Genomic DNA, 21,989 nt, shown 5'->3' on the forward strand with positions numbered 1-21,989 from the left:
CGAGGGGTTGTGACGTCACGCCCGTCGCCTTCTGTGAGGCTTGCCCAACTTCCCCACCTCTGCCTTCGGAGATCTGCGCAGTTCCCTCGCCCCTTTCCCGAAGATTGCCGAACCTCCCCACCCCTCTGCCTTCGGGCATCTCCGCCGCTTTCCCGAAGACTCCCGAAGACTGCCGGTACTGCTGCGCTGTCCAGAGCCACGTCAGAAAGTTAGAGGAGTGGATCCGGGAGAGAACCTCTGCAGGGTCCGTGCGCCTCATCTTGCTGCCCGGGGCACCACGATTTAGCACTCAGCCGGGACAACAGGCCACTGACCGAAAAGAGCAATTAAAGGACTCGGGACAAGTAATGACTCCCCCCCCCCTGGGACGGAACACAGGTGTCAGGATAGGCAGGGACTGACCCACAGCAAGGAGGGGTTGCAAGAGGACAACAGGTATTGACCCCTAGCAAGCAGGTGCTCGGGTGTAAGGCTACTCCCGGACAAAAAGGGAGGGGGGCACCTAGATAAATAACAGGGCCCCCAGAATACCTAATGATTAACAGGACATCAGGATCTGGCTCATGATAACCATTGACTGACCCAGAAGAATAACTAGTGACTGGGGACATCTCCACCTGGAACAGACCTAAATCCTGCAGGATCCACCTGACCCAAGAAGCACCTGACCCCAGAAATCCTAGCAGCTTCCTGAACCGAGTACCCCCCTGACTCCAGAGGGGAAAGCAGCTCCCTGACACCCAAACCACCCCCACCTACTGCCCCCTCTTCCAGCGTCCCCAGGGCGACCCCGACAAAGGAGCACCTGATCCCCCCCACCCCTTGCTGCCGCCCGCCATCAACCAACTCGCCCAACATGGTGGTCCTGACCATGATCGCCCGCGTGCAGGACGGTCTCCTGCTGGCTGCCTCCATGCAGGAGAATGAGCAGGTAAGCATGGGGGGAGATGCGGGGGGGGGGGGGGGGTTCTGGACTCTTACAGGGAAGAGAGTGGGAGTTTCTACCAATCAGACTAGATATTGGGGAACTGAGCCCCAACACTGTAACAGACACACAGGTAAAAGGAGTGTTACTATACAGCCTTAAAAAAAATTGGGTTCAGTATCCCATGGTGACCCCAGCCTGCGACACAGGAGCCAGAAGAGCACCTATGTGTGCCATACTAGTAACATCTGGTTAAAGACCCGCCAGCACTGAACGTTCTCCATAGGTCGCGACAAGGTCTAGTGGCTATGTTGGGATGGAGTCTAGTGCGAAGACATGGTCTAGTGGGTGAGGTGGTGTTTCCTGGAGGATAAGTTGACGCTTGGTCGACTGCTTCAACTGAATGCTGATATTGTGGCTAACTTGAGTGAGTGACTAAGCTCCCACACAGGTACACGGTGCTTTCGATGCAGAAGAGACACCACACCCAAAAAGCATTGCAAAGAAATTCCAATACAATATGTATCAGTAAAGAAGGTGCAGATGTTATGATTTACTTGGGCTAGTGTGTGTGGTGGTTGGGTTACAGGGTTACATGGAGATTAGGGGTGGGGTTCCCCTGCATGTTTCTGCTTCACTGAAGTGAATTTGTAAAAATGAAACATTCTTCCTTGAAAAATAGAACAGTCAAAACACATGAGTATCCCCACAGATAGGGTCTACTGGCTATTTGCTAGGTTGTAATGTGGCCTAGTCGATAAGCAGACATATGGTGAAGGCATTATGTTGAGGTGTTGTGGATTGGCTACGTTTCCGTGGTATTTAGTGGATTAATGTGGTGAGGTGCAGTGGTTCTGTAAACATTGTTTTGCATCAACGCCATGTAGCAGCAGTTTTTGGGGGGACTCTATCTTGTTGTTGAAGTCCTGACATTTGAGGACTGCTCACCATGGTGTAGAAATGGTTTCCTGAAAAGAGACGTGAGGTTTGGAATCAGCGTGTGCCATGCGGGCACCACTGCTCCCTCAGAAATAAATATAGTTTTATAGAAAAAAAACTCCTCTTTTTAGCTAGGACCCCTCATATCCCTGCAAAGCCCAGGTAACACAAATTCCTGATCGGCCCAGGTGGAGTAACAGGTCATCAGTACTAGGAGGATTATGTCATGTAATTTGCATGTGCATTGCTTTCATCTGTGCAAAGGCTGTTTCCACCAGAGTAGTAAGGTGTGGAACCCATTGGGAGACCACGAGGTCATAGGGCGAGGACAGGAGAGATTTGGGGTGAAAGAAATAAGAATCACACGTGAGGGATATCTTTGGAGTGCTTAAGGCGCCACCTTTTTCGTTAAAGAAGATCTTGTTGCATGGTGTTGAGCAAAGACCTGGACATGGACCTCACCCGGCTTTACCCTTTGAGGCTGCATAACGTATGTGCCTGGCAGGGTGAGAATGGCCAGGCTATCTGGAACAGAAACCCTGCTTTTTATGCCCAGGGTTCTGCCCCAGTGGCCAGTGACATGGGCCTAGCCTCTCCTCAACCCCAATCTCCTTCCTTGCCTCCTATTTTGATATTGCCTGGGTCACCTGGTGTCAGAGCTTGTCCTTCATGCAGACTCCCTCTCATGCTCGATTTCAATACATTTGTGCTCTAACCAGTTGGCAATCTAGACTAAGGTGGCAGGATGACTCCATGTCAACTGGTCACCTGTATCCTACTCCTGGGTTTCATTTAACACTCTAGTGCATTCTGGGAGATGTCGCCTTGGTTTGCTTTAAGTCTGCCAATTAGTGCATACTGATAAACGCATCTTTCTCCCTGGTGTATTACAGAGATTGTAGGCCCTCCTGAATGTGCACAATCCCACAAAAAAGTTTATTTGGCTCTGTTCGTTCTCAGAAAAGGGGCTCTCCCATTTTTGGCGAATGTCGAAATGCTTGGGGTTTCCCCCTAGGTTTGTATGGGTAATGCAGACATGGACCCACTCGCCTCTACGCCTGTACCTTAGCCTCACCTCATTGGCGAGGCCAATCAAGGCAGAAGTGCGTGCCTCGTTTTCGGGAGGATAGCTCAGGGGCAACGTGCCCGCCTTGTAAGGGAGACGACGAGGAGCAACACCGGTTCGATTCCTGGGTCCGCGCTTAGAAACCTATGGGTATTAGGCGTGTTATAAATAACACATTATTATAATATTATTATCCTGCTGGTCCCCTTGTTCGAGGAGAGCTGCCTGGCGTTTTGCTGCTGGACTGCCCTTCTGGGTGGGACCAGACTAATTTGCAAATGGAGATTTCTCCTCTGGTAAGGTACAAAGGCTGACTCATGATTGGGGGCCCCCTTTCACTGGGCACCATCCCATATACCAGGGGATTTGGATGTGTTTGCTCTCAGTAGGGAGGCTGGCCCTTTTTCCCATAGTCTGATGACAATGGTTACATGAAAGCCCAGGACTGGCACACGGTGTCTGGATGGCCCGGAATAAAATGGCTACTGTAATCAAGGCAAAAGCGAGAACACACGACCACTCCCACCGAGCGGATAGAAATGGGAAGAGGGGGTGCCTGCTGGGGCCTGCCTGCCTGCTGCAGAGATGTCTGCCCATATATTGGCACACGGGCAGCACAGATGTGAAGGAAGAGGAGATTTCAGGTCAGGAATTAAGACAATGACGGTGATGGGCAATGTGTACATTTCAGGGTGTGTGATGGAGTATTAAGGATGCCCGAGGGTTCAGGAGAGAAGGGGGTTATTTCAGGACGTTATGTTCACTGTTTTTTTGTAGAGTGCTTGTGCTACCCGGAGGCCCCTTGCAGACCGCTGGGGGTCAGTTTTAACAGTCAGGCTAGGCAGCAATGGCGCACATGCACACGAGGTACCAAAGTCCTTTCAGGTTGGGCACCCGCCTGGGGTTTGATAGGTATAAACACTAGAAATCTGCATTTCTTCATAAATAAAATGTCAGGGCCTGGTCCTACGAAGTGAGTGAGCTGTGTAGTTTTAAATAGGGGAGCCTTCAATTCCGTGTGTAACTGCTGGCTGAGGTGTACTATCCAGTGATGACGTTGTCATCTTTACACTCAGTTGGGGGTGGAGGTGGGAATGGCCACATGGACTCTGTTGGAGTGTACCCGAGCTTAGTTTATTCTCGAAAAATAATGGATTTCATGATTAAACAGTGCCACCCAATGGAAGGACGGGGTATAGTATTTGCAATGCCTTGATATGTAAAATATGGGACTCGATCTGGGGGCAAAACATTGAAATCTTTATTAAAGGAAAACGGGTGCACTCTCTACCTTGCTGAAACAAGAATGATGTGTTATGTAATTCACATGGGTACGCATGCCCTTTCCAGTGACACATCTGCCAACATGTTTCTGCCCTCTCTTAGTGAGGGAGTTAATCAGGAATAAGAAGAACTCGGGGAAGTTCCTTTGAACAGGGAACCCTGAATCTAAGAGAATGTCAGGCCCTCGGGCACGCTCCCTGGTTGAGCCGTATGGTGACACCTTCACCGCTGCACAGAAGCGCAGCCAGGATTGTCTAACAAGTGGGGTCTGAAGGTAATGTAGTTGGGCCCACCGCACTGACATTAACATCTGTAAATATCCACACAGTGCTGCTGAGTGGGCATTTACAGATTTTGGGTGGGACTTGCCCGCTCAGGCCCTACCCTGTCTACACCTCTACCGCTGCATAGTACACCTCCACTGGTCTTTACATTTGGGGTTGGGAGCTCCGCTGAGTACAACCACATAGTTCAATTTTTTGGGACAGGCTCACAGTAACATTCAGAACAAGGCCAGATTGTGACCATTCCTTCAGAATCCTGCATGGCTTCACAGATCCCTTTAATCGTTTTTCACAAGGAGTTCCACCTTTTCTTTTGTTTGTGGCCACATATACTTTTTCTCTCCTAGCGCCCTCCACTGAACCCCACACTCCCTGCATACTACAGTAATCTCCTGACGCCATAGCTGCAGGGTCTTGCAGGTCCCAGATCTGTAGTACCCATCCAGATCACAGGACCCACTGACCCTGAAAGCTCCAGGGACCCCTTTTGCCAAATGCTACAGGAAACCTCATGACCGCCCTGCAGCTTGGTGACACGCCATCTTGTAAATATAGCTTTCTCTCTCTTCCTTCCACAGTCGAGCCGGAACCTGCAGGAGTACCAGAACCAGGCCAAGCAGTTGTTCCGCAAGCTGAGTGAGCACTCACCATCCCGCTGTTCCCTGGAGGCTGGCCCCATGACCTTCCAGTGAGTACCCAGGCTTGGGCACAATACGCCACTCTCCGGACACACCTTTGACTTGTTAACCCACGCCCGCCCTCTGTAGGCTGTACGCTGCGAGTAGCTTGCAGTGCCCCTGTCATTCTCTTAATGTTTAATTTCTGATCCTCCCGGTTCTGACTCTCTTTTGTGGGCTCTGATCCCCGAAGACCCAATGCGCTGACATGTCTCATGGGTTCCATGTGTTAATAAGCCCGCAAAAATATTGCGACACAAAAATATCACCATATTTTTGCAGCGATATTGAGCTATGGACCCTGTGGTTTTTAAATGTGTGGGGGATGCCCCGGCAACCCCCGCTCCCACAAATTATCCCCCCCCAAAATATCGCCTATGGCGAGACAGACGACCATATGTACAGCAATATTTTTGGTGGGGATAATATGTAGGGATATCGTCTCATGTGCATCCCAGAAGCCTGTGTCTACTGCGGAAACAGGTTCTGCAAATGGACACCCTTTCCTGCGGGCAGTCGTTGCTTGGCTGGCCATATGCGGACTGCTTTGGTGCTTTGGCAATTCTTTAAATGGGATTAGAAATTGAGGGGGTGCTCTAGCACACCATGAAGCACATTTTTGGAGGTGGGGCCTAAAAAAAGGTGTGGCACACCCTCCAGTCCCAAAGCCTTTGAAAGAGGTGGGGGCTATGTAATCAAGAGTGACCTAACAGACCCAATACAACTTTCATACATACAATGAAAGGGAGTAAATTCTACTTTAAAATATATATTAAATAATATAAATGTGCTTGAAATATTGATCAAAATAAATACATTCATGTATAAAATAGAACTTAAAATCAAAATAGGTCACTACACCATGAAATCCCATAGATTCTTTGAAAGACTTTCTTATGTACTAATTAACATCATTGTAATGCCAATACTTTCATTTAATGTGTTGCAATATCCAAACCTGTTTGAAAACAACCTAATTCAAAATGTATTTAACTGCTGTTATGCCACACAGCTTTGTATTTACATTAGTGCAAGGAAGATATCTATTTCAGAAAGTCCATTGGGAGTGCCCCGGCTCAAGGGTAATATTTGGAGACTGCCGCGGCTGAGCCCGGGTGAGCCCTGGGCCACTTAAAGCCCTACGTGGTAGTAATGTTTTATTTATGACGGTACAGCCTATCAGCCACATGTTAAACTCAGGTGGACGCCACCACTCAGATGGTATTTTCTATAAAGAATGCATGAGAGCCCTTGGGTACAGGAGCGTTATAAATGCCATATCATATCATATGATGCTTGGCCTCCTTTCTAGGGAGCCGGCCATTAATCTGTAACAAGGAATTGTTTTCTCAATCAGGCTTAGCTGCCCATGGGCATAGCTGTCCCACCAGGAAGCCTTTGTGCCTTTTCTGCAATCTTGAATGAAATCCACTTGGCCCTGAGTGCTAGGACTGTCAACTTCCAATGGATGCTCTTTTTGGGGAGGGAGGCCCCTTTCCATCCCCACCCCCTACGAGTACTGGGGCTCCGAGGCAACACCGAAGAGTGATGGCTGGAAGGTTTTCATGAATCTAAACGACTGGCATTGCTCTGGACAAACACCCTGACCCTTGTTGTCCAGCCTGTCACGCCCTTAAAGAAAGGGAAAGACCATATGCAATTCAAGCTTGCCCAGCCCAAGATGGACGTTCCTGGCAGAACTGCCAGGGTATTACCTTCTGCACAAGAGCACGTGCATCCCCAGGATAGTTGCAGCCTCCTTGGGTGTTAACAGTTGGTGTAGCTTGGGTCTGTAGGCACAGCAGGCTTGGGGCCCACATCTGTGCATACCCGTCCCGCTCGGGGTGACTTATGCAGCACTGACGCGTGATGGCTGGAAGGTTTTGAGTCAATCATAACCACTAACATTGATCTGGGCAACCCTCTCGACCATCGTTTTCCAGCCGGCAGAAGGGGCGTGGCCTAGCAGTTCAGGCTGGACTGCTCCCATTGGTGACAGTGCCAATATTGATTTGCATTTGACTGGTCCCATTCTCCAGTGGAACCGACGGAATAAAAACATTGGCATGGAAGTCGCCCAGAGCATTGCTAGTGGTTCCAATTCATTCTGAACCTTACACCCATCGCATTATTTGGTTATCGTTTGTCTCGCTATGTGAAACACGTTAAGCCCAGAAGATTCACACCTTACAAATGCACAGTAAAATAAATAAATAAATAAGAAAGAGGGTTCCTTGCTCGCTGCCCGATTGGAAACCAAGCTTCTCCCCACTGATGAGGCCAAAACATGTCCTGGGTTGCTTGTGTTTACGTTCGGGGAGGATCTTCCGACTGGACTACTCCCATCGGTGGCAGTACCAGTTCTGATTTGCATTTCGCCTTTCCCAAAGTGCCAATTCCCTTCTCAGCTGGGACAGTCTGGGACTAGGCCCAGGGCCGGTGCAAGGATTTTTGCCACTCTAGGCGAAAGGCCATTTTGCCGCAACCTCGCTAGCCCTACCTCTGCATGCGCTGCCACTTCACATAAAGGCAGCGCCCCTCACATACAAGGTGAATGACCTGCAATATGTTTGTTATGTCTAGCATTTAAACTTACTTTGTAAATGTAATTGGTTATTTATAAAGCGCTTAATACTCAGAGGTTTCTAAGCGCGGACCCGGGGATCCAACCTGTGTTGCTCTGAGTCGTCTTGCTTCCAAGGCGACTATTTAGCCCCTGAGCTGTCCTCCCGAGACAAATAATAGTGGCCGGAATACCGTGCAGCTTCTTATCTTTTAGCATAAGCAGTGATAGTAAAGAAAGGAGGCCTTTATTAGGCTAACTCATATTTCTGTCTACTGGCTGGGGTCTTAGGTGCTTGCAAAGAAGAATATGGTTTATCCTAATAAAGATACCATCCCTGCAAGATGCTCTGCTTATTAATCTGCTTTTCATTTTACCCGCAGAGCTGCACTTTACACATAGCGCACAGGCAGGAGCAGAATGTACCATTTCTAGTAGACTCAGAAAGAAAGAACATCAGTCAAGCATGGCCATCCCACTTGCACACGACCAGACGATACACTGTGGGTAGGAGCAGTGCAGGCTTCCCTCTCACAAAGAGAACAGGCGGCGAATGGGTAGCAGTGTTAAGCTTCCCTCCGGCACAAGCATGTACTGCACCAGATCCGCACTTTATGCAGCCGCAAGAAGCATGAACAACACGGGCCACAGCAGTGCAAGGCTTCTTCTCATGTAGATGGACTAGAACATGCCGCCTCTTTCCCTGAGAACAGGAACAGCACCGGCAGTAGAACTACAACATCCCTCGGAAACAGCATGAACATCAGCACTGCAACGACCCCCTCACAAGCAAAACCGGCACAGGATGTGCAACCACTATGCAACTTCCCCTCACACATGGCTACAGTCGCTGGTAGATAGTAAATGTTTAAAGTGGGCATACATGCTTTTCCTGGCCAGAGCCAACATGGCTGTTCTGGGAGTTCTCCCCAAGAAATGTATTAAAAATAATACATCAAAATGGTGCATTGTGGGACCTAGATTGCAGACACGTTTTGTGAAAAGCATTGAAATGTACCATCAGTTCTGTGGGTGGTCACATGAAATATTCCTATAGAATCCAGGTTGCCCACAGTACACAGGAAGGTTTTGCACACATGTTCATACTGGCCATGCCAAAAGAAGCGATGACACAATATATGTACGTATTCACACATTTTCACACTCTATGTGCCCAACAAAATTCACCAGGTCTGTCTCAACAATATTTGCCATCATTGGCCCTGTAAAACGCATGTTCGTGCTGGTAGTGCCTACAGAATATCATATATGTAGTAATGCCCCTCATGTTGCTTGTACCTAAAGAATATCCAGAGGCCAGCTAGAGCTATACATGCCACTATTGACCCACTTGGCACAGTGCGGCCAAAGGATATCACGCGGCCAGTCAGAACAACAACATGCTAGCTCTGCCCAAAGGAAATCATGATACTTGTCTAACTGTATGCCAGCATTTGGACAGTAAAACACATTTTCAAGCAGTTTTTTTGCCCAGCCCCTGACCCATGTTTCTATCTCAGCCCAAGTTGTAACTGTGGGGTCAAATGTGCCTCTTATTTATTGTCAAAGCCAACCGTTTTGTATTTTGTGTAGGCGTAGTATAGTCATTTGCCAGGCACTGTCATAATGGTACTACCTTTTTAAAAATAATTGTTTATTCATGCTTTCAGTTTACATAAAGGCCAAAATGTAGTATACACAGCTGACAGCACCAGACCATAATTAATATAGTGCATTAAATCACATTCCAAACAACCCCACATTCCAATATACATATCTCATGGTGTCCACCCGCCCACCTTTACCTCTGGCCCTCGACGCAGATGCTGCAGTGTCACCAGGGAGACCCTCATCCTCCCTGCAGCCCACAATTCCCCCTACTTTCTCATCTAGCATCTTAAAAAACATCTCCGTAATGCTTTATGGGACATTGGTCAAGTAATGGAGTAACCTCAGGAGTATGACCATTTTACATAGCGCCACCCTCCCCATCAATGATATTATTCACTTTTTCCAAAATTGTTTCGAATTCCGCCATCCCCCACAGTGCCCTGCCCGTATTATACATGATTGTCTCTTCCATGTCATGAAAGATCTGGATTCCCAGTCCCCTTCCCATCTTCAACCCCAATACAGAAGGGCCACTAGTTCGCAACGGCGGAGACCTCCCAATGGAAACAGCAGGGACTTCTCTTTATTGACGTGAAAGCTTGACAGCGTCCATAAATTGCGCAGTTTCTCCAGAAGCGTTGGCATATTATCACGCGGGATCCCCACATACAGAAACAGGTCATCGGCGTATAAAGAGACGATATGTCTGTCTCGGGAGGATAGCTCAGGGGCAACATGCTCGCCTTGGAAGCAAGATGACATGGAGCAACAGAGGTTCGATCCCCGGGTCCGCGCTTAGAAACCTCTGGGTATTAACCGCGTTATAAATAACCTATCATATCATATCATAACCCTAACCTTGTCCCCCCGTGAGTATCCCTGCCTCACTCATCTGCTTCCAGAGAAACATTGCCAATGCTTCAATTGCCATGATATATGATATGATGAGTCATTTATAATGCGCCTGTATATAGGTGTTTCTAGGTGCGACAAGACAATGGAGGGAAGACAGAGGAAGGACAAAACGAACGATCTTGCTAGGCCTTGTGTCATTCAAATTGTGAAAGTGCGATAACGCCATGGAGGCATGGAAACAGGATTGTCGAAACCGGACACCCTTGCCGCATCCTCCTACTCTGCATTCCCTGCTGTGACACCCTGTTGTTTGTCTTCACCCTTGCCACCGGCTCAGTGTATAAAAGCCATAGCCATCGGCAGATATTAACCCCAAACCCAAACGCTTGCAGTACCTTAAATAGCCACTCCCATTCCAATGAGTCAAAGGCCTTCATCGCATCAAAGGCCGCCAATGACATTTTCCGCCCTCTCTTTCACCTGATCCATCACATGATGCAGGCGGCATAGGTTCATTGTCGTATTCCGGCCCCCTATAAAATTGCACTTGTCGGGGTGCACCAGCATAGGCGCCAGAGGCGTTGCTAGGAGGGGGCTGAGGGTGGTATAGCCCTGGGTCTTTTGGTTGTAGCCCCGGATAGAAGCTGAGGGGTTACAACCAAAAAGGCTAGCTAGCCCCCACTCCCGACAGTCCCAAAATTAGCATAGCCCCGGATCTTTGCCAGACCTAGCAACACCCCTGGAACTTGGCATCAACACCTAGTAAAGAGATGGGATGGTAAGATGCACAGTCCAGGGGGTCCTTCCGTTCTTTCAACAAGACTGTTATGACTGCTACCCGCATCGAGGTGGGGAGTATCCCTTCCTCGAAGGCCTCCTCATAAACTTTAAGCTGAGGAACCAGGAGGTCCGCACATGTACAGTAGAACTCCACAGGGAAACCATTGCTTCCGAGGATATACTCTTCTGCATCGCGTGTAGCGCACAAGCTTACATCAGATTCCTCGATGGGTCCCTCTAACCCCTCCTTGAGGTCCCCGACTAGGACTGGTAACTGAATCGAGTCCAGATGTTTGTCCGCCTCTGTTGCGGTATACACCTCCTCGCTTATATACAGAGCTTGATAGAATTTCTGCAACGTTTCATTAATTCCCTCCTGGGTGCTGGCCAAATCTCCCAATTCCTGCCTGATCTGCGTGACAGTGTGCTGAGGTTGAGGCCAGCAATCTCCCTGCCTTGTCCCCTTCCCTGTGAACCCGCCCGTCCCGCCTACCTCCTCAAATTTCACTAACAACGTCAACGCGTCCCGGCGAGATGCTAGTGTCTTCGCCAGTCCTTCCCCCTCCCGCTGTCCTTCCACCAGTTCCCCCTCCAGATGTGACACCTCCCTTTCTATCTTCCGCACAGCGCCCTGTAATGTCTACTGGACCCGAGAGAGCTTGGATATGCAAACTCCTCTAATTGTGGCCTTAAAAGCCTCCCAGAGGGTTCCCAATGCCTTCACCGACACCTCATTAATCTCGAAGAACCGCAATATTTCTTTCCATAGCATTTCCATGAATGCCACATCCTCCAGGGCGGCAGCTTGTAGGCGCCATTGCTGTACCGGTGGCCTCCGCCACAGCCCCTGCAGGCTCGACACCAAGGAAGAGTGATCCGAGAGGATTCTCCCCAAATATTCTGTACCATCAAAGGAATGCAAATCTTCAGCCCCCACAAAGAGATAGTCCCTACGGGAGTAGGAACTGTGCACACGCAATAAATAAGAATAATCCCTCTCCTGACCATGCGACTCCCTCTAAAACTCCACCAGGTGCAAGTCCCCCACTACCCTCCGCAGTGACGCTGCCGCCTGTTGCTTTAGTTGGCCAGTCTCTCCCGTACCGTCCAAATCTGGGTACAGAAGACAGGTAAAGCCCCCCCGCATGTAAACATTCATTTTCTGTCCCCACCCACCAGCTCCAGTATTGAGGCAAAGTAGTCCTTGTCATCCACGTTGGGCGCATAAGAATTAACCGCACATATTCCCTCTCCCTCTAATGTACCTATGAGCACCACTGTCCTCCCAATCTCATCGGTCATAACCGTGTCCCCCTGGACAGGGACCCCCGCCAAGACCCCTCTAGCGTATGACGAATAGGACATCCCCACCAGTATCCCCCCACTGTCTTTTTAGTGAGTCCAAATATTTTTTCAACATGTGAGTTTCCTGGAGCATAGCCAGTTGGATCCCATGCCGTTTCAGTAACCCCCCCACTTGCTGAAATGTGAGCCTTTTACCCAGCCCTCGAACATCCCAGGTCCTGATTTTCAGACTCTCTCCCCCCATTTTAGCCTTGTTCTACCAGTTCTGCCCTCTTCCGCACCCATTCTGCACCGTTGTCTTCGCAGTAGTCTGTACCTTCAACTCGGTCATAAACCCTCCAACAAAACTCGTTGATCCCACCTGTTAGTGCAACACCCACCCGACCCCCCACAAACTAACCCTGAGCCCCTGGTAAACCGTTCCAGTGACCTCCACAACTGTTCCCTCCCTTTTCCCATGTCCCCCACCTCCACTACATCCACCCCCATTGCCTTCCCATTTGAAACAACCCCCACCAATGCCCCGCTCCCTCTCCACCCCACTCCCATCCCCCCTTCACCCACCCCTCACCCCCAACTATGTAATCCCACAGCTATTCCATCCACCTTACTCCCTCGTCCAGTGAACAGACAACCGAAGGTTTGGGAGCTCCACCCCTGTCAGCCCCCGCCCTACAATCTCGAATACACAGTCCACAAAGACCCCCGTTCCAGTTCCGTCTCCTAGTGCATGTTCAGCCTGCCCCAAAGCAGTCTCCATCCCCGGAGCATGAGGCTTCTTCTCCTCCTCCCCCCCGTTGTCCTGAGCGTCGTGTTGGCGACTCTAGCCAAGCCCAGACCTCTTGTGGGGACGTGAAGAACCAGGATTTGCCCTGTGCAATAATGTTCAGCTTAGCTTGGTAAAACATGTATTTGATATTCAGTTCCCGAAGGCGTTGTCGTGCTGCATCAAACGTTCTCAGTTGTTGCTGCACCTCCAGGGTGAAGTCCAGGAAGATCTGTAGCTTTGCACTGCCCACCTCATAACATCCAACTCTAGGAGACTCCTCCAGGATAGCGTCTCTGTCTCTGAGGTTGATCATTTTCGCCACTATCACCTCTGGCGGGCACTGCGGCAGCGGCGTCCTGCCAGAGACCCTGTGCGCCCGCTCCACAGTGAATAGCTTTGAGAGGCCCTTCACCTGCATGTTCTCCAGGATCAGTCACTCTGTGAACATCTCCGCACTGGACCCTTCTTCCCTTTCTGGGATCCCAACTAGGTGCATGTTGCAGTGCCGGGAGCGACCCTCTGCATCTTCTGCCCTCAACTCCACGGTTCTCGTCGCTCCTTTCCGGCCTGCCACCCGATTTTTGAGGTGCAGCAGGACATCTTCTACTGTACTGACTCTTGCTCCACCTCCGTTACCCTTTTGCACACCTTGCATAAGTCTGTGCGCACCAAGGACACGTCCACTCCCACCTCTAGGGATGTCTTTGTTGTTTGGATAGCTTAGATCAGTGCGTCCAAAGTGACTCCTCCAGCTCCTGTCTTTGGGTGCCCAGTCTCCCCCCTTGCTGCACCCCCTCCGGTTTGGGCTGTTTGGGATCCGCGTATTTCTTCATCTTCTGCCGTCTCTTCACCATGTTTTCTCCAAGACTAGGCTTCACCCGCTCTCGCCCTAAGCAAGTTATTACTCCCAGGCTTTCACACAAGGTCAGCCAACAGTCTCTCCTGTCTCCGGTCCCACTCCCAGAGGGTACCACTGCCTTTTCCGCAACTGTGATACCTCAGACAAGGAGCCATTCCCAATGCCAGTACTGCACTCCCACTTCACCTGGCTGGAGCTCCGGTCCCAATGCCAGTACTGCACTCCCACTTCACCTGGCTGGAGCTCCGGTCCCAATGCCAGTACTGCACTCCCACTTCACCTGGCTGGAGCTCCGGTCCCAATGCCAGTACTGCACTCCCACTTCACCTGGCTGGAGCTCCGGTCCCAATGCCAGTACTGCACTCCCACTTCACCTGGCTGGAGCTCCGGTCCCAATGCCAGTACTGCACTCCCACTTCACCTGGCTGGAGCTCCGGTCCCAATGCCAGTACTGCACTCCCACTTCACCTGACTGGAGCTCCGGTCTCAAGTCTTGCAGCTCCCCCTCTCAGCAGATCTTCCGAGGTTCCCAATGTGTCCTCTTGTGCTCATAAATAGTCCTCCATGCAGAGCCAATGAGAGAGGGACAAAGCCTTATCTCTCCATTTCAGCCAGCCTCGGGAACTCTTCCCTCCACACCTCGTACCTTAATGGGCTTGCTCTCCCCCAGGATGCAGCGCTGTGTTGGCACAGCGTGCCTCCAGTCACCCTATGCTGTAAATCAGGCGCGGTCCACGTCTAATTGTCCCCGCCCGGCCACCCGGGTTTTTAGCATGCAGAATGGCAGATGGACCACTTTGACCGATGTCCGCTTTCCGCCTCCTAACTGCACTGCTTTACTTCCAACCGGCACCTCTGCCCCTGTGCAGGGTTCAGTTGCTCATATCTCCACCAGTCGCTCCACACTCACTGATCTCGCGCACCTCTGTGGCGGGAACGCACTCTGTTGGTCCTCCGGTGCGGTAGCAGTAGCAGTGGGCCAGGCTATCCGCCCCCATTGTCGGTTACTTGGCCTCATCACGCCTCCACGCACCGGCACTTCCGTGAGGCAAGCCCCTGGGTAGGGTGGACAACTGTCCCGTATTTTGCGGGATCATCCCGTATTTGGGTAATCTGTCCCGCAGTTTGCAGAGTGGCTGTGCGGGACGCAGATTGTCCCGACTTGCTTTGCTCCCTGGAGTGGGACTCTCGGGAGAAGGCAGGTCGGGACAACCTGCGTCCCGCACAGCCACTCTGATTTGTCCGTCTACACACCACAGCGCTGCTACAAGCTGCTGCCTGCAGTTTTCTTTCTCTGAGCGGCTCCGCGGCCTTGGCTCCTTTTTTGAGTCTGCAGGTCGAGCAGCTGCCGCTGCTGTTCCAGGCTTGCTGCTCACGCTCCGACACCTGTCTTCATTCCAATGCTAAAGCTTTGTTCCTGGGTTCGTGATGGTCATGTTTGTAGTTAAAAAAATAAAAAAAAGTGACCATCACCTCCCAAGGCCAAACCATTTGCATTGCAATTAAGCCAGGTGAGCCATTAACACATTTTTTAAATTACAAATAGGGCGGGCCAAACGTGAATGATGGTGTGACGTCATCACCGCCTTGTGGGCAATTGTCCCGCAAAAGGATCTCAAAAAGTTGACCACCCTACCCCTGGGTAGCCACACTCTTCCACTGTGCGGCCCCCAAGTGTCTTTGTTGTTGTGCCTCACTGCCTCCGGCACTGCACCCGCTACCCCTGGGCAGATCTCTGTATGAGCCCCGCAGCAGCCATCTTAACTTCCTTCATTGGTCATCCGCACTTCGGAGCGTCTGGCAATTCGCCCCCTCCAACATCAGACCCTAGATTACATTGGTGGGGTCGCGGGCAATTCGCCCCCTCCTAGCCTCCGATTCCACCAAAAGTGATGCGGGTTAACCGCAGTTTGATCAGGATTTCGGCAGGCGGGCACGGGAGCTTCGGCGGATCAAGCCTGCATGCCTCGCTTGCCGGGCATTCTCCCCCTAATGGTACTACTTGGCCATAAAATGGCAACAGCTGGCAAATTGTGGGAGTACCTGGGCATATAATTGCAGTCCCTGGCAAAGGCAGTCCCTGATGCAAGCACACCTATGTTGGTTAAAAATGAAGTCCTTGAAAGCACACCTGGTTATGACGTTTTCGTTTATAATTCGAGCTGATTCACAACTGCAATTAAACCATTACCTTTCAAAATATCGCATTATAGGCACCACTGGCATTCATAGGAATTCAGGGTGAGTGATTGGACAGTTTGTTTTAAAAAGCAAGATAAACACTTTCTGATGGGTGGCGGCTGGCTACGCTTCTTGGAAATAGATGCGCTGCAGAGGGTTAAGCATATTGGATAGCTGGCACTGGCTTTGTGCGGTTCTTGAAATATTTCTGAGGCCAAGTTGCATTGTCTCCGACTTGATATTGAGGGTCAGAAGGTAATGTTTTTATTTCTGTTCATTGTGTTACACATTCTATTGGTTGTAGACTGGGCCAAGTCACCCTTGCTTGCTTTTTTGAAGATAATTAGTTACATAAAAACTGTATGGCCTTTGCCTACTCGTCGAGGTGTGGGGCGGGGGAGAGATGGGGGGCACAGTATGCGAAGTTCATTGGATTGATTGCCCCCACAATGCCGGCTGCACAAATACCATGCCCTCCTCCCTCCTGTGATGCGCCGCCATCCATTCCCCCACGGAACATGCACGCAAACACACTCCCACAGAGAGACACGCACACCTCTTCATTTACACAGGGAAATTCCGCGGGAGGCTCCTCTTAAACGGACTCCTCCCAACACTACCTTTCCCGTGCCAAAGGACTTGGGTCTGGCTTTCGATGAGGCGACGGGTCCTCCAAGGTCAACACCCACTTCGAACATGAACCCTTTTGTCTTTGGTACTTGTAAAGGGACCAAGGGAGGCCAGACCTTGCACAAAGACTGGATAAAGGTTGGAAACCCTTTGGGATCTCTTTGTTGAACACTGAAAACCCCCCAGACTATTCTAATGTTGACCCGCAAATTAGGGCGACCCCACAAGGTCGCTTTCCAGACCGCCCTATGTCTCGGTTCGGTCACCACCAAATATATCACTGGGGGTCTCATTCCACAGCCCAAGCAAACAAAACTCAATCTGGGGGTCTCTCCCAAAGATCTCACAAAGGAGTCTTCCCCCAGCAAGCTCCTTTTCCGAGTAAACGGCAAAGAAGGCAACCTTCCCCCTCAGACGAGGATCTCCTGTCCGCCCCGGCATCTACCCAAGTAGATGTCCCGTCCAAAACGGACCCTCAAATTGACTCTGGTATGATCACAGCTTTTGCCCTGGTAATGGCCCCCTTTATGAAACTCATAGAGACGCAAAACGATCAGCTCCGGGACCATACAACAACAATTGCCATGCTGTTTTCCAAAATGATCTTCATAGAAGGGTTTGTTTCAGCAATTCAGTCGAAACTGGAAAAAAACGATGATCGCACGACTGAAATCTTGAAAAGCATTATCAAGCCGATAATAAAAGAAAAAGAAACGAGGAGATCCGAAAGGTTAAGCCTTCAGCACGGGGGTGTGGGTGTCCCCCCGACTGATCCTGTAATTCTGGCCCAAACCTTAATTTCCCAGCCGGAACTGCCCTAGAAGAGTACTCCTGAGGAAACTGTCCTACCAAAATACACAGACAACTCTACTAACACGGACAACACCGTGTGGGCATCTGTCCCTGCAATGAAGGTGAGTGGGCTTGCTCCGAAAGAAGGTCGCCCAGTGACTTCCACTGCAACAAATACCATGCCGCAGGTGACATTGGATCCAACTAAGGCTCCAGTATCCACTAACACCATTAAAATGTTTGACCTTTTTAGGAAACCTAAAACAGGCCTTTCCCCGGCGGCTGAAGGACAACTCAAAGTGAACAAGAAAGGGGAAAAAAACTATGGGAAGACCCCTATGCCGATGGATAAACCTACAGGACAAGGGACCTTGAACCCTAGGAAACCTTTAACTAGAACTAGAATTGTCAATAGTCTAACTTTTCCTAGGAATCTGGCACCTCCCTCTAAACCATGTTTCTATGATAGATCGTCAAAGAAAACAGGTGACGCCTCTGCCCCCTCACAGAATGTGTGCCTTGACGAGTCCTGTCGCCCCCCTGGTCATCGAGAGGGTGAATGAATACTTTGACACTTCCCTTATGGACTTATCCGTTTATTCCGATATGAATACCACATGGGAGGAGAAGTCGGGCTCTAATACATCCGAAACAGAAAGCGGTACTGAGGATGATGACTCCGAAGTAGACTATAAAAGTAAAGGTGTTGAGTTTAAAGGGGTGACGGAGTGCCAGATGTCCAAAGATCGGGGGCAGCAGCAAGTGATACTTAAAGAGCCCCACTGCCATCAATGTCAGTGCCGAAAGCAGTGTCCACTAAAAACTTCAAGTGGAAATCTAGAGTGCATTCTGAGCGAGAAGATAAGGGCTGCTTCCTGGAAAAAGAAAGGACGGTTCCACAGTCACTAAGTCCCTTGGACTTTACTACACTGGAAGACAGGAGGAACTCTCTTGTCCAGAAAACGTCTGAAATTGACAACAGCAAAGGAGCCCGTAATGATATGATAAAGGGAATCAGAAGAACAGTATCATGGGCAGAAAAAACAGAATACAAGCCAGTATCAGGGCCTATCAATCAGTCTGTCCACAAAGTGTCCGAGGATCACAACGCCCCTGCACATTACAGAGTGTTATTGGAAAGAACTCTAGGCTATGAAGACAATCTGATTATGAATCGGGCCAATGTCATGCGACTCTTGCAATCCCTTGATCACCCCGATCAACTAAAATCACGGGACGTTGACTGGATTGAATTTCACAATGAAAAACGCCACGACAGTGTGATTCTTCATACAGGCGATCGTAACACCAAAAGCTCACTTTTAGAGTTGGGTTCTAAACTCAATCTATGTGGGTTTGTGCTTAAGGAGTTGGAGGAGGGGACCAGCACAGATCGTGCAGGTTCAAAAGTTTTGCAACACGCATTAAGCAATTCCTCAAATCCAACTAGCGAACCCAAAAGGAAACAGGAGATGAAAGTGGGTAAGAGTGATAGGGGTGTTCGAGAGGTGGACAATAGAAGAGATCAAGTGCGCACTCAACTAGATAAACCTGGTCCGAACCTGGAGAACAGTTTAGAGGATTGGAGTTGGCTGGCAGGTGTCCTATCCGCCAAATCATAACGCTATCAGTGCCCAAGGAGTGTCCAACCCAATCCCGTGTCAAAAGGGATAAAAATCATGAGTTGGAACACACGGGGCTACTCGCATCTCCTCGGAAATTCAGCTGTACACCTGTCATTTTACGACGTCTTTTGCCTGCAGGAAACCTGGCTGTGTGACCTTCCCCTTTTGGACAAGTTTGAGCTATTTTTAAATCCAGCAATAAAGGGCTCGAAAGGGAGACCGAGTTCAGGCCTCCTGTAAGGGGTAAAGCGCACTAGTGGCTTAAAAGTGCTCTCCTCGGTAAACAGGAACCCTTGGATCCAACTTATAAGAATTTCTTCCATGATAAAATCATTACTATAAGTGCAAGACTGGCAGTTGCTCCTATGCAATATATATTCGGGTCCTACAGCACGCGAGGAGGATACATTTACGGAAGTACTCCTGAAAGCAATAGACGATGCTAGGATTGAGTGTCCGAAACTCGAAATTCTTCTATGTGGGGATTTCAATATGGAATGCTACGACAAGAAGCAAAGGAAAATTGAGTTTTTGCCTTTGACCGCCGCTAAAAACATAACAAGAGGAGTAAACATGGAGAGGGAACTCACAGCTAGGAATATCCACATGGTAAATGGGAACTTGTTGGGTGACCAGCCAGCTGCCCCAACATGGAAACGGGTCAACCAAACGAGCACATTGGACTACATCTTTGTATCAGAAAATCTTTTTGGAAACCTAAGATCGTTGAAAGTGGTCGCTACGACCCAGAGTGACCACAACATCCTGGAACTCAAAACTGAGGCCTGGGTCAAATCTCCCATTATTCCTGCTAAACATCTACCAAACCAGTTCCTCGAGTTAACTCCGGGGGGAAACAGACTACGCATGGGAAGAAAAGAGACGGGCCTGGCGTTGGACTCCTTAATCAAGGACCAAGGCTCCAATCTGATGGAATACGCTGAAGCACTGAAGATCTTTCGTACAAAGGGTGCTGCCAAGGGTAACTACCAATGTACCCGGCACACCTATGATTACCAAGAAGTGACCAAAAAAAAAGTTGTGAGAAAAGCCAGGAGGCAATTTCTTAAAACCAGTGCACCAGTTGACTTACTCCTGTATAAAAAATTCAGAAACAATTACAGGAATTGGCTCACACAGCACAAACACCAACTAGTGCAACAAGATAGTGAGACGATGTTAAAATTGTTAACTACTAAAAACATCTCCGATATCTGGAAACTGATTAATGAAATAAACATTCCTCCTGAATCCAAGATGGTGAATCCCATAGCAGCAACTGTATAGGAAAGTCACTTTCGGACCTTTACTCCTTGGGGAAAACCCGTGGTCCACAAACACCCCTATTATCTAACGAGTCTTGGGACCTTAAATACGACAAACAAGACATCCTAGACCTCATTAAAAACTCAAACTCCTCAAGGGCCGCAGGACTGGACGGCCTAACCAACGACATCCTCAAAAAGGACCCGGAAAAATGGGCCGCATTTATGCTGTTGTTGTTCAACGACATAAAAAGATTAAAAAAGTTACCCAAATAGTGGACGACGTCCATAATCGTCCTGATTTTTAAGAAGGGTGACAGATCCGTGCCAACGAACTATAGACCGATAGCCCTCTTGGACGTTGTGGGAAATTTTTTTGCAGCACTTATTTTGAAACATCTGAATGATTGGAGTAGGTTGGCAAATCATTTGGATCCTTGGCAATCAGGTTTTCGTAAGGGCATTGGGACTTCCCTAAATGTTCTAATAATAAACATACTAAAAAGCCTTGTCAAGGAAAAGAAATACAAGAACATCTACATTGCCTCCCTTGATTTGGAACAAGCGTTCGACTCTGTCGACCGTTGTATTTTATGGCAAAAACTGAGGGTATGGGGTTGTCCGAACAACCTGAGAGAACCCTTGGAAGCACTGCACACTGGGACAACTCTAAAAGTTAGGTTGGACAGACAGAGCAACCTTTCAAACAGTGTGGAGGCTATGAATGGGTTGAAACAGAGCTGCCGGTTGGCTCCAGCGGTACTTTGTCTCTTTATATCTGACATGCAGGAAAGCTTTGAAGCAGTGAGATGCTTCCCCCCCAAAGATCACGGGGACTTCCGTGGGAAGACTGCTGTTCGCTGATGAGCTCTTGTTACTAGATCAGACCGCTGTTGGACTACAGCGTCAACTGAAGGCACTGGAGTCGTATATACAAGGAAATGGCCTCCGAATAAATCCAAAGAAATCAAAGATCTTGAGGCTAGGTCCCATCATAGGAACCACTTTAGATTTTTGGCACCCGTCGGGGAAGTGGTACCAGTAGTTTCAACAATGGTATACCTTGGAGTAAACTTGAACAGCAGTATCCAAGATGGTCCGGGTGTTGAAAGACTTAGAAGCAAAGTCATGAACTTGGCTTCTCAAGCGCTTTCAATCACGCAGCGTTACTGTTCCTTCTCTCTCCGACCACTGATAGACTTCTATAAACTGAAAGTTTCGCCCATTTTGACTTATGCTGCGGAGGCAAACTCCTTCCTTACCCCAGAGATTTGGAAATTGTTAGAGGGTTTATTTTGGAAAAGAGTACTGAGCCTACCATCATCTATTCCAATTGAAAGCATCTGTAAAGAACTGGGCCTACCCTCACTCTACATTTCTATGGTTTGGAAATCATTGACACTTCTTGGCAAATGTCTGCACCCACAGGAAATAAGCGGTTTCTTGGCCATTAATGAAGCCATGACAAGAAAACAGATCCCGGCTTTAACCAAGTGGCAGCTAATCTGCACAGAAATCTTGAACAACATAGCCTTGGAACCAGACAACCTAGTGCAAAACCAACACCTGGTAAAGAGGA

General features: G+C 49.3%; 1 protein-coding gene across 1 annotated transcript in view; it reads left to right on the plus strand.

The window, feature by feature from the left end:
- The first annotated feature begins 48 nt into the window (after positions 1-48).
- The window catches only part of LOC138521828 (vesicle-trafficking protein SEC22b-like), a 55,478-nt gene continuing 33,537 nt past the window's right edge, over positions 49-21,989 (plus strand). Inside the window, exons 1-2 of the mRNA XM_069634948.1 lie at positions 49-931; positions 5,077-5,186. Of these exons, the coding sequence (XP_069491049.1) occupies positions 857-931; positions 5,077-5,186 (185 nt within the window). The 5' untranslated portion in view covers positions 49-856. The remainder of the gene's footprint in view (positions 932-5,076; positions 5,187-21,989) is intronic.

This window comes from Ambystoma mexicanum, chromosome 13 (assembly GCF_040938575.1).
Source record: "Ambystoma mexicanum isolate Mex_15411 chromosome 13, UKY_AmexF1_1, whole genome shotgun sequence".
NCBI lineage: Eukaryota > Metazoa > Chordata > Amphibia > Caudata > Ambystomatidae > Ambystoma > Ambystoma mexicanum.